This window comes from Primulina eburnea, unplaced genomic scaffold (assembly GCF_022965805.1).
Source record: "Primulina eburnea isolate SZY01 unplaced genomic scaffold, ASM2296580v1 ctg636_ERROPOS244172, whole genome shotgun sequence".
Classification (NCBI taxonomy): domain Eukaryota; kingdom Viridiplantae; phylum Streptophyta; class Magnoliopsida; order Lamiales; family Gesneriaceae; genus Primulina; species Primulina eburnea.
The window spans coordinates 231,727-244,172 of NW_027331420.1; the positions used below are offsets into that span (position 1 = coordinate 231,727).

General features: G+C 35.7%; 4 protein-coding genes across 8 annotated transcripts; 1 reads left to right on the forward strand and 3 right to left on the reverse strand.

Annotated features, from left to right (window-relative positions):
• Positions 1–590: 590 nt before the first annotated feature.
• On the reverse strand, positions 591–2,393 carry LOC140821598 (RING-H2 finger protein ATL46-like). 4 transcript variants are annotated; one of them, XM_073182129.1, is made up of 2 exons: positions 2,188–2,393; positions 591–1,850 (listed from the first exon to the last, which is right to left on the reverse strand). In XM_073182129.1, exon 2 carries the CDS (start codon positions 1,848–1,850, stop codon positions 702–704), a length of 1,149 nt encoding a protein of 382 aa, XP_073038230.1. In that variant the 5' UTR covers positions 2,188–2,393; the 3' UTR covers positions 591–701. The 4 variants fall into 4 exon arrangements, with proteins under 4 accessions (XP_073038230.1, XP_073038229.1, XP_073038232.1 ...); XM_073182128.1 differs by having other exon boundaries at positions 591–1,980; XM_073182131.1 differs by having other exon boundaries at positions 2,184–2,393.
• A 1,907-nt stretch (positions 2,394–4,300) lies between these two features.
• LOC140821597 (probable inactive receptor kinase At2g26730) lies at positions 4,301–5,900 on the reverse strand. The gene is made up of 2 exons (XM_073182127.1): positions 4,980–5,900; positions 4,301–4,884 (listed from the first exon to the last, which is right to left on the reverse strand). Exons 1-2 carry the CDS (start codon positions 5,704–5,706, stop codon positions 4,301–4,303), a joined length of 1,311 nt encoding a protein of 436 aa, XP_073038228.1. The 5' UTR covers positions 5,707–5,900.
• A 2,421-nt stretch (positions 5,901–8,321) lies between these two features.
• LOC140821599 (uncharacterized) lies at positions 8,322–9,974 on the forward strand. Of its 2 annotated transcripts, none has more exons than XM_073182133.1 (2): positions 8,322–8,664; positions 9,004–9,974. In XM_073182133.1, exon 2 carries the CDS (start codon positions 9,009–9,011, stop codon positions 9,564–9,566), a length of 558 nt encoding a protein of 185 aa, XP_073038234.1. In that variant the 5' UTR covers positions 8,322–8,664; positions 9,004–9,008; the 3' UTR covers positions 9,567–9,974. The 2 variants fall into 2 exon arrangements, with proteins under 2 accessions (XP_073038234.1, XP_073038233.1); XM_073182132.1 differs by having other exon boundaries at positions 8,325–8,763; positions 9,004–9,962.
• A 392-nt stretch (positions 9,975–10,366) lies between these two features.
• Positions 10,367–12,440, reverse strand: LOC140821592 (xyloglucan O-acetyltransferase 3-like). The gene is made up of 3 exons (XM_073182118.1): positions 12,193–12,440; positions 11,845–12,128; positions 10,367–11,243 (listed from the first exon to the last, which is right to left on the reverse strand). The coding sequence occupies exons 1-3, from the start codon at positions 12,410–12,412 to the stop codon at positions 10,458–10,460; spliced, it is 1,290 nt and encodes a 429-aa protein (XP_073038219.1). The 5' UTR covers positions 12,413–12,440; the 3' UTR covers positions 10,367–10,457.
• Positions 12,441–12,446: the final 6 nt, after the last annotated feature.

Here is a 12,446-nt window from a genome sequence, read left to right on the forward strand (position 1 = left end):
TAACATCATTATTATGAAGCTATTTCAACTACAAAAGTACATATAACAAAATAAATAATATTTAAGGTGGAAATATGTATGGTTGAAACCGTACAAAAGTTTGAGCATTATTTATTGAAAAATAAACATAAATTAATTATTTTTTAACTTCAAATATCGTAAAGTTAAGAGTAAAAATGCTGCATAATATAAGAATATTGCATCTCATTTTTCGTCATTCCATTTGAGACTTAAGTAAGTGATGGATTGTGGTGCCACGATGAGTGAAACTTTTTAGTTGTCTGTGATGGTGACGTGGATGGTTCAAACCATTAGCCCCATCGCGGTCAATCTCAAACTTTGCTTTTGAAACAAAGTCGCTACTTTATGAAAAGGGAAATATATTGTTCAAAAAAAGAAAGGGAAATATATATTATTAATTATAATGCTGGTTTTATATTATCTTTATCAGATATCACCAGGTGAACAAGACACAATTAAACCATAGCAGAATCGGATGACTCGGATCCGATACCCTGGATTTGAAATTGTTCTAAAACCAAGAATTCGAGCAAATATGCCTCCAAATGGTGAAGAGTGAGGAAGGAAAATGTTTCCAAAAAAAAGTTGCATCCATCATATGAATTTATAATCTTCACAAATGATAATTTTAAGAACAAACAAAAACTAACACTAGGTAAAAAAGAAAGGCAGAAAAGAGTTCAGATGGCTTCTGTTCTATGCATCCATGATAAGTCCAAGTTCGGAGAAGATGGATTCTCAGTGTGGCTACCTGAAGAACTCCCAAACTTCCCCTTCTTTGACCACAGCCAAATCTTCGACACCGAATAGCTATCAGTCTTCGTACCGATACAAATATTCTTCTCCAGTGCATTCCCATTAACTGATGAATTAGAAACTTGCTCCATCTCTTTGACAAGCTTCACATTGCGACCAGCTTGGTCACGACTCAAGGACACTCTAAGGTTAGCATCATCGACAATGTACTGATACGAACCCAGAGAATAGCATCTTCTAGCATCCAATTTGCTACTGCTACTGTTACTGGTCTCTCCTCCTACCTCCCCCTCTTCAACGCCATTCAGTTTCCGGAATTTACCGAGTCTAACAGGAAAACGCCCTCTCACCGTAGCCACTTCGTCGATTTCCATTCTCTTTCGAGTATATGAGTACCCATTCGCTCCATAAACAGGATATCCATCTTCTTCCCGAAAACCATCATACTCGAAAATGGGATTTTCAATGGAGAATCCAGGATTGAAAAGGGTCATCCTACAGAGAGGACATGTTGAGTTTGACAGGAGCCATGTATCAATACAGTTGATATGGAAGGCATGGCTACAAGTAGGAAGCAATCTCAATTGGTCAGTCTCAGCAAATTCGCATAAACAAACAGCACAATCAAAGGGTTCTAGGGCACCCACAATCTCCTTATACGAAAACACGGGTAACCCATCAATATATGCTTGATCCAGACCGGAATCCTGTAAATGAAAGAGCTGTTGCAGCTGCCTTTGAAGGGCATCAGGACTAGAAGCATCAGGATTTCTATTAGACAGAGAGGATGAATGGTTCTTGGTGAGAAATCTAACAAGCAAGTGGAGAAGACCAGATATGAAAAACAGAATAGCTAAAATAACTATAATAAAGAGAACAGCAGGACTAATTTTTGATGAAGATGGAGAAGGGCTGGATTGTTTATGGAAATTACTGCTGACACCATATGCAGCGGGAGGTGAGGGGAAAAGGGGGTCGTTCTGACTGATTTGATGCTGGATCCATGAAACTTTTACATGGGCATGCCCCAAAAACCACCTGTTCCCTTGTATTTCTGTCATTGAACAAATCATCTGAAAACAAAATCATATACCAAGTCGCGGTTCATTTTAGGAACAAGACACCAGCAGGATTAACTCACTTATTTCTCTCTTCGACTTCCGAGCAGACTTCCGAGCAGAAGGGAAACCGGTGCTTCAAAAACTTAAACATAAAAACCCCATAAGCTGAACAGAGAAAAACATATAAACACAAAATCTCGGATTTATGCAGAAAAAAGACTGATAGATAAGGTTGAAGCAAGTAGGAGGTTCAAGTACTGCTCAAGAACGAACAAATACAACTTGTTTGGTTCAACGATATTAAAGATGATCACACCAAAATCTTTACAAAGATCGAGTCTTTACCAACCTTGACACTGCAGAAGCCGACCCATCAATGTACACTAATCTAGTAACATGGACCCCCTTCTTGCAGCTTCAGCAAAACCCTAAAAAGGACAACTTTTTTTTTTTGAAAATCGGAATCTTACGACCATCTTTTAGTATTATATGTTATATAATATTACGGAGAATAGGGGAAATTTAATGGGAAAACTATAACGTTCTTCCCAACTCAATAACACACATTTATTTACGTCAGAACAAACGTATTTATATACAAAAAGTAATAAGAATAAATAAAAACTTGGTCTCGGTATTCATGTATTTTATACATAGTAAATACAGTACACATCTGTCCTAGGAAAACACTTTACTATTATTTTATAGTTATAAAGTCAAATACAAAGCACTAGCATCCAAGGGGAGTGTGTAACCTGGTTGCGTCTATATCACTTGCCTTGATTTACTTGAGTATGGGTGGTATATCATACCATATCGTATCGTATCGAAAATCTTATATCGTATATCATATCTAAAATTATGGTAAAAAAAATTTATACAATATTGTACCAAAATTTAAATCGGTATAACAAAAATTTCGATACATGTAACTAGCATAACGATTATATCGAAATTGCAAGGTATACCAAGATTTCGGTACAATATCGTTATATAACGTTTTATATCGAAAAAAACCTTACATTTTAAAATTTTTTGTAAATTTATTGTTTTCAAATATTATATATTTCAACATTTTTGTATATTTTTTCAGTATTTCAGTATTCCGGTATATACTGAAATTTTCAAATTGCATACTGTTACCGTACCGAAAATTTTGGTATTGTTACCGTACCGTATCGAAATCTTCGATATACCAAAAATTCGATAAATTCGACATTTTTTCGATATGATAATCTCGATATACCGAAAATTCGATATTTTTTCTCATCCTTACACTTGACTACCTCCGCCCCTGCCCCCACACGGATTTAATCAATGTTTATTGGCAATCGAAACTACTTATCTTTAAAAAAAATAACTTAAAATATTTTAACCGGTTGGATAGTTAACTTAACTACAGGATGAATCGATCCAATCAAAAAATTGTTATATTATATAAAATAATAATATAATATATTAAATAATATGCTTAAAATTATGTGTATATAAATAATAATTATTATAAAATATTTGTCAAAATTTAAAATCTTAAAAAAATATAATCAAATATAATTATTATATTTATATTTTAAAATAAAAAAAAATCAAAGCATGCTCTAATACTACTAAAATAATATTTTAACAAAGTTCAAAATCAAAATAATCAAATATGTATAATAAAAATATAATTTAAAATATAATTTTAAAGAATATAAGAAAATAATTACATTCTGAAAAAATAAAAAATGATGAACATGTCGAATTAGTTATTGATGGTTCACGAACGATCTCGTAAAAAATGTTAGTAAACTTGGTTTGAATTGGAAACATGATCGGTTCCGATTAAACCGGCTGTTCCGATTTTAAAAACATTGTCTATAACTACATTCTCTCTATGTTTTGATACACATGATGAGTCTCATATATTTTTACATATATACGTAGCGTCGATCGACAAAAACCAAACCCAACCCATTAAAAAAGTGGGTCGCATGTGAGACCGTCTCACAGATCAAAATTTGTGAGACCGGTCAATCCTACCCATATTCACAATAAAAATAATATTCTTAGCATAAAAAGTAAGTAAAAAGTAAGAGTGAGTCTAATGTGAGACCGTCTCACGGATCTTAATTCGTGAGACGGGTCAACCCTACCCATATTCACAATAAAAAGTAATATTCTTAGCATAAAAAGTAATACCTTTTCATAAAAAGTAATACCTTTTCATGAATCATCCAAAAAAGAGATCTGTCTCACAAATACGACCCGTGAGACCGTCTCACACAAGTTTTTGCCAAAAATTAATATTTTTTCATGGGTGACCCAAATAAGATATCCGTCTCACAGATACGACCCGTGAGACCGTCTCACACAAGTTTTTGCCTTAAAAAAATAATTAGTCATTCTTGAATATGATGCCTGCATATGGCTCTTAAATGTTTAAAAAAAAAGCTCTACTCTGGGTAGATATGATCTTGTGCTTAGACATCGATGAATGACTTAGTAATGGATAATTCAGAAACGTCCATTGATTTATCCTCGTCCTCTCTAATCATACTAATCATCAACGCCACTTGATTCATGCTAGGCCGCGCCTCCGGGGACTTGTTAACGCATTTAATCGCGACCTGCAACATGTTAACCATCCTTTCCTCGCTAGCCCCCTCGCGTACCAAGTTCCTGTCGAACACCTCCACCGTCCATTCCTCCCTAACGACTGCGAGAACCCAACTCGCGAGGTCTATTCCATTGTTCAAAACATGTCGTCCTGTCAGCAGTTCCAGAAGAATCACACCGAAAGCGTACGTGTCATCCTTAAAGAGCATGTAGTTGCCTTCTTCGTGACCTCGAGTGGTGTTACTAGCCTGCTGGTTTACAAGCATTAGGCCATACTCGCTGATGCATGGCTCCATGTTATTGTTCAGCAAAATGTTTGATGATTTCAAATTTCCGTGTGGGATTCTGTCATTCTTCAGTTCATCATGCACGAAGGCTATTGCATCAGCTATCGCGGCAGCAACGGTGAGCCTGCTGCTCCAATCAAATTGTTGCCTGCTATGATTTCCTGCATCAAAGCCACGAAAAAAGAAAATCAATTGTTCAGATCATGATTTGTCAGATTCATGCTTTGAACTTCAAAACTTTAGCAGAAATAATTGCCATCATTGTGGATTAGCCTGAAAAGGCTTCCATTCTTTTGATACTCGTAAACCAGAAGCTTCTCCTGTCTGGAGCTGTAGAATGCAATGGCGGGCAAAACATGAGGATGCTTCACTTGATTCAGCCTTCTCATTCTCTGCTTGAAATCATTGCTAGAAATGGCCCAATCCTTGATCCTCTTCACAGCAAGGCTCGTCCCCTGTGGCCCACACGCGACCTTGTAGACACTACCGTGGCTTCCTCTCCCTAGCAGCTCAGCTGGGGCCTTGAGTAGGTCTTCGAATTTCAGCCCGTTCACCTCAGGGCTCGTGAGAACTATCAAGGAAGAAGAAATCATGGCAGTTTCGGTTGAAGCGTGCGAGATATCAGTTTTGCTGACCCCTCCTGCCTTCAACTCCACGGTGGAGAAACTGGGCTTGGTGATGCTTTCATCAATAATGGCTACTACCTTGTTATCTGCGTCGATTTTCTCTTTTTTTGTCTTGCCTCTTTTGTATAGCCAAAGAAGCACGATGAATAAGACCGCTAGACCTATGAGGAAATATCCCGCGAACATGAGAATCTGATCAGTAGAAACACCACCTCTATCAGAGTTTTGCTGATCAGCCGGTTCATGATAATCAGATTTTGCCGATTTCAAGAGAAACGTTGAAACAGCACAAGCCCAGATCAAGATTCGCTTCATGTTAGATGAAATAGAATCGGCCAAGAAAAAGGTTTCGAACATGAAAAACCGCAACAAGAATATATCAGGTGGATGTGTTCTTGCACAACGAGGAAAATTCCCAAGTTGAAATGATCACCGCGCTTTTTATAATGCTTATGGACGGAGATTTCGATGAGTTCGTGTATCCTTGTGGAAATATCGACAAAGTCAAGTAATGAGCCACTTAGATTAATTTAGGACCAACCATCTGCGTGCCGGCCGGCCCCTGGATTCAATTTGTGATAATTTTAAACCTAAAGAATTCTCGAACTCTCCCTGCTGGAATTTGAAAAGGCACACTTTTTTAGTTTTTCCCTCATTGCTGGCATAAGCAGAATGTATAGTGATGTATGTATGCAGAATGAAAACATACGAGCAAGACAAATTCAAGACAGGAACTTGAAATTGACCCGTCCAGTTTTGTATGTACTCATGTTATCAAGGCCAAAGAGCCGACAAGCTAGTTGATGTTGTGCGGTAGATTGGGTGAATGAGGCGGGTACTCTACGAGAAGATATATGTGCTTTCCATGTAATTTTTTTTTACTTTATGGGATGAACTTGACCTGACCTGTGGGATAAGTCAGAGGACACGACACGACACAACACAACGTGATGGGATGAACTTGGCCTGGTTTGATGGGATGAGCTCGGATAACCTGACCTGGTCTGACGAATGAATATCTTTGATCGGAGAGGATCAGCTTGAGTCATACTGTAAACACTCAACAAGAAAATATCAGTTAATCACAACCATCTCAACTCGTTTTCCTGACTAGCCAGCAATCTTAGTCATTTACTCGCATTTAACAATTCAAAATGTTTGGAATAATTCATAATAAAACGGCACAAATAATGTTTCTCAAGTCCAACAACTTCTTACTTCTTAGTACTTCTAATAAATATTTCTTTATCTTTATAAATTAATTTAAATAAATTATAAAATATTTTTTAACAATTAATAATAAATATTAATAAAAACAAATAATTAATCCAATTGATAATGTATGTACGAGAATATTTACGTCCTTGTAGCTGGTTATTTATTATAGATGATGATGAGTTATTTAATTTATGAGTGAGTTTCATGTGAGACCGTCTCACGGATCTTAATCTGTGAGACGGGTTAACCTTACCCATATTCAAAATAAAAAGTAATACTCTTAGCATAAAAAGTAATAATTTTTCATGGATGACCCAAATAAGAGATCTGTCTCACAAATACGACCCGTGAGACCGTCTCACACAAGTTTTTGCCTTAATTTATTTTAGAAAAAATGGATATCAAACGAGTGGACCCAAAATTTTAACTTTTTAAATTCAAATTTTTTTTGCAAAACATTTTACCTCAATTTGACCCTTTATGATTGAGAATTTTTTTAATAATATTAAAACTACAACAAATATACAGTATATTAATATTTATAATTATTATATCGTGATACATTTGCTATTATTTTATGAAATTTTGAATTGAATTTTCACTAGATTTAGATAAAATAATTTTTTGTATCGAAATTTTTTTGTTGTACAAATATTATTCTACGTATAGCATGGCTCAAAAAAATTGTATGTATTTCAAATTAAACATTTTCATGTTATATAAGTATTTCGAAATTTTTAAAATGAGCATCGATTATATTTCATTTAAATTCATTAGTTTTTAGATATTTTGATGTTAAATTATATTTCGTATTCAGATGGAAATCCTAAATTTTAATTAGAAGATTTTAAAGTCTAAATATATAATTATTATAAATATTCAAAGAAGTATTTTTTTAACCTTGATCTAAATTCTTGTTTTTTTTTTAAAAAAATATCTCTTCAAATATATTTAAAATACACTTAAACATGTTATTTTCTTAGAACAATTCCATTTAAAGCGCTTGATTGGGTTAGAAGGTCGCCGGTTGTCGTCTCCCACTTCTGCAAGTCTTTCCATCAGTTTTAACTTTTAAGGCATAGTTTGGTACATATGATAAGAGAGGGATTGATAAATAATCATCTTTATCCCATGTTTGATAGCTTTTTAAAAAGCTCATGATAATATCATGGGCCTTGATAAATAATTTTTTAGAAGGATAAAATATCCCTAATAGAATGTGTGATAATTTTAATTTAATGGTAAAATACATTACAAATGACTTAATTACCCTCAATTTATAAATGATTTTTTTATAAATCTATGCTATTTGGTAGGAATTAAAATCAAATAAATATTTTATTTATTTTTATATATTATATAAATGAATTCGAGATAATTATATAAATAATTTTTATAAATCTCCATAAAATTATTAGTATCACTCGATTAACGTTAAAAATTGATATTTGACTTGAATCAAAAAATCAAGAGCTCAATTATCATATTATATAATATATAAAATTAGATAAAAATAAATAAATCATGCAAGTACTATCGACACATGAACAAATAAAAAATATGAGCTCAAGCAATAACTTTGAAATTATAAAATTTATTATGATAATGTTAATTTTGTCATTACAATCTAAGATATAAATTTAATCACTCTTATTAAAATCATACCAAACAAGTTATATTTATCCTTAACTTATCCTTATATTATATATCGCATGTTTATCCTATCATGTGTGCCAAACTATCCCTAAGAAAATTAATTATCCTAACAAGTTATAATATCAGAAATTGGCCTGTATTTTTTTTTTTAAAATGGAGTTAACCCAGAAATTTCTTCTGTGTAAACGGTGAACTTCAATAAAGAAATCACTTTCCTTGTGAAGGGCCCTTTTTCTTGAACTCTTTATTCCTTCCGTCTCTTTCGGAATTGAAACTCTAACGTCTAACCGGAGTGTTTTTCACATGCCCTTTCCTCCTCCATATCCTTATTTCCATTATGTTTTTGTTAGTATTTCGCTTTTGGCAACCCTAAGCTTCTGAAGTGACCGAATTGGTTCCTTTTTTGGTTATCCTGCCTCACTTGTCTCCTATTTGAGCTGGGTATGGCTATTTAGCTAATTTGATTGAAAGCTCGGTTCTTCGGAGTTTTGGTTCGACTTTGAATTCTGGGTTTGTCTTGGGATTGTTTAAAGATTGAAGGTTTGTGGGATTGCTAAGGATTTTTGTTCTGTAAACTTTAGATGGTTACATCTTAGTTCTTGCTGTTGCGTGTGGATTTTATGCTTATTTCTCACCGTTTTAATGCACATTTGTTTTTATTTTGGTTGGATTTGGAGGTTTCTTTATTCAACATGTTCTTGCTTGTTTCTTGATTTTTTTTGATTTCGGATTCGTGATTTTCTTGATTCTCTACTTGTTTTTTTGAAATGCCCAACTTAGAGACAATGTCACAAGGCTACTCGATTGAGCTTTACTTTGATCCTGCACTTGAGAATCAGGTTTTAAAGGCGTGGAATGTGTTGGCTCGACGGCAGATAAGCACTCATCTGATCGAGATCGAATCAAGGCCTCACATTACCTTGTTTTCGAGCCCTTTTGTTGACATTGCTAAACTTGAGAATGTGCTGAGAAATTTTTGTCTGAAGCAAGAACCTCTGTCTCTGTCCTTCTCTTCAGTTGGAAGCCTCCCAATCGAAAACAACGTGCTATTCCTTGGAGCAACTCCTACTTTGTCTCTTCTTCAATTTCACTCACAGTTGTGTGACTCCCTGAAAAAAGAAGGCATTGAACTTGGGGCGGAGTACCGTCCGGATACGTGGATTCCTTACTGCTCGGTGGCTGAAGAAGTGCCAAAGACGCGTGTCGCTGAGGCATTTACGATTTTACGTGAGTTGAAATTGCCAGTTAGTGGGTGCGGGATGGATATTTCGTTGGTCGAGCACCCACCTGTTCGTGAGCTCTTCTCCTTTTCGTTGGGTATGTTTCAGATAAGTGAGATCTAAGGCAAGCCCCTCTGGTAATGTTCGGCCGGGGCATGTTCTTTTGGTATTTATACATGTATGCTTATAAAAACTGTTTTTTAGATTGTAAGGCTGGAGATTATAAGTGAGATCTAAGTTTATAAAAATTGTTTATATTTGTTCTGTATGTGTTTGTGTCCTAAAGAAATGTGTAAATATATGATTCTACATTCTTTCTGAGTTGTCTTAATCCTGGAGATCGATGGCTTATTATACTGGTTTGTGTGGAAGCAGATATTTTTATGCCCTTTTTGGTTTGGTGGAGCAAGATATTTGTGTTCTTTATAGAATGTTTCTGCTGGAACATTTATCATCTGCATGAAAATGCTGACAACAGTACATTGTGTAATCTGCCAAGGCATTTGGTACCAATTCAGACGTGTTTTGATGGTTTTTTATTTTGTAATCTTTTGTGCTCGTTTTAGTTTCATGCCACTGTTTTCTTTGCTTCTTTTTGCCGATGGATCCAAGTGAATTCTGTTTTGTTGAATCAAGAAACCATATGGGGTACCATAACTTTCACATTTGAAGTTCGATTCATCTCATTAACTGAAGCTCGTTACAAAGTATATGTTAATGTAATTCTTGGAAAAAGAATGTAGTTTTACTTGTTTCAAAGTTACCAACAGTGTCTTGTTTCTTGATTTTCTTTTGTATTCCTCATTATTTTGTATGCCCCTCGGACTAGTCCTAGTGGAGTAATTAGTGTTTCTAGCAGTTTTTCTCTCCTTATTGTTCAAATTTTGAGTTGTATTATTGTCATTAGCTATATCTTTTGCATGTAACAGAAAATACATGCTAATTTCATTCAAATGGAATAATGTACCACAGAGGACTACTTGTTTTTATCTCGTGTGAAACAATCAATGGGTTTCACCTATAGAAATCAAAATTGTGATTCCATTTCTTGATCATAATTTCCAGCATAAGCTGATTCCAGGTATCAATAGGGCCTGGTAGACACCAATGGATACAATCACTGTAACCTTTCATCCACTGGTTTCCCCAGTGCACACCAGGGTGCCCGTCGGACCTCATCGACATCATCTCTGTCACATCGAGGACCTCGAAAACATTCCCATGTCCTTCCTCTGCTTCTCTCGCAAGTTCAACTTCTTCCACTTGAATTTTGCGATAATCGAAATCGGCTCGGCCCATGTCAATCTCTTCCTTCCCTACGGGCCTGGTCTTATTGCACCCACCTCCTTCGTTCCACGCTCCATTCTCGAAATGAGACGGAGAATACGTCCTCAACAGACTGAATATCTTCCTGCAATTTTTGCAGCTGTGCACTTTCTTAAACGCAGCCCGGAACACCTTCCTTATGGCTAGACCTGGTCCGAGGTCCGTTACATTCTGCGTCTGGCAGTAAACGCAGCCAATGAGATTGCCGCCCTCATACAGATAGTTCTGCCTGAAAAACCAGTGGGCGTCGGAGAAAACTGCAAAGTCGATTTCCGGTAGCTTTTCTGACCAGTTGGTATCGATTTTGTCAAGATGTAAATCGAAACCGCCCGTGGCAGAGCCGTTGACTACTCGCTCGGAGGCGGATACTAGGAATTGAGACCAGAGTGCCATTAGAGTGAAATTGTGTTCCTGGAATTCCCATATAGGGAACCGGTCATCTGGATCTTTGTGTTTAGGTTTCGGAGTCTCTGCCTGCATGATTTCAACGTCTTGATTTAGAAATTAGATGCATGCATGTTACATTTAATGCAAAAAATCAAACTCTTGTTTTTCATAACTACTACTTGATACTCGACTTCTTAAATTGTACATTTAATAAATAAATTAGCACTTCCAATTTTCAATATTTTGATGATATTTACTCAAAAATCTATGCGATAAAGTTGAATTAGTTCGATTTATAAATATGGAATAATATCAATCAAAAGTAAAAATGTCCAAGTATTTCAATAGAATTACGAATCGAGGGATGACAAATGGCGACACATAAATTTTTTTTTTTTAAAAAGAGACGATTCAGAATCCGTACATGCACAGATTAGCATCCACCGCAGAAGAATCTATTCTTTAACTAAATGCATAGTTTTTTAGGTAAAATTAAATGTTGATTTATTCCATTAGGTTCCATAAACGATGCAAAATCATTAATTTAATTCAGTGACAGCCCATTTATGCAAGCATCTTCTTGCTTTTTTTAGTCATCAAAATGACTTTATGGCCACCCACTAATTCACTTTGGGAAACAATTTTTAATGCATTTTGACTACAGAATCCAAGAATCATCAGAACTAACCGTGGACAAGAGACATAGCAGCGACTCCATTTGGTTTCGGGCAACCGAATCCCCGATGAAAGCCATTGTCTTTCCTCGAACAATCCTTAGAAAACTTTCTGGTTCGAAACGAGGTAGTTCGCATCTGTCTGGTTTCCATCTCCACCGCAGGAACTCCGCGTCCATTCTTCCGTGCATGAAACAATTCCTCGCAAATGGGATCGTCTTGCAGCTGTAGTTCGTGTACAAAGAACCAGCCGCGTCCGGAACCCATTTCCCTTTGAACAAGTCGCAGGTTTCCACATCTGCAAACCATGAAAACAAGTCAAGTTTGCGAAGAAATAGAAGGGTTTTGTGGATTTCGTTTACCGTTTGGGAGTCTAGTGGAGGGGTTTGCTCGACTGTTCACTCGAATGTTGGTTGTTTTTCCGATGATTTTGGGGTAAAAAATGAGGTAAAAACTGGACAGGGCGGCTAAACAAGCTGTGTAGAACAAGAAAGAAGCTGTATGATTCGATAAGCTTAGAAATTTCCCCTTCTTGAAGAGATTGTATCTGTGCTCTTTGTTATAATATGGTGTGGACTTCATTACTCCAGCCCCTGTGTTTGTACGTTAGGGAATC

Coding starts and splice junctions, on each gene's coding strand:
- LOC140821598 (XM_073182129.1), bottom strand. CDS start 1,850: ATGATTTGTTCAATGACAGAAATACAAGGGAACAGGTGGTTTTTGGGG.
- LOC140821597 (XM_073182127.1), bottom strand. CDS start 5,706: ATGTTCGAAACCTTTTTCTTGGCCGATTCTATTTCATCTAACATGAAG. Junction 4,885..4,979: donor CAGGCTAATCCACAATGATG/GCAATTATTTCT, acceptor GCTTTGATGCAG/GAAATCATAGCAGGCAACAA.
- LOC140821599 (XM_073182133.1), top strand. CDS start 9,009: ATGTCACAAGGCTACTCGATTGAGCTTTACTTTGATCCTGCACTTGAG.
- LOC140821592 (XM_073182118.1), bottom strand. CDS start 12,412: ATGAAGTCCACACCATATTATAACAAAGAGCACAGATACAATCTCTTC. Junction 12,129..12,192: donor CTCCACTAGACTCCCAAACG/GTAAACGAAATC, acceptor CATGGTTTGCAG/ATGTGGAAACCTGCGACTTG. Junction 11,244..11,844: donor TGCTATGTCTCTTGTCCACG/GTTAGTTCTGAT, acceptor GAAATCATGCAG/GCAGAGACTCCGAAACCTAA.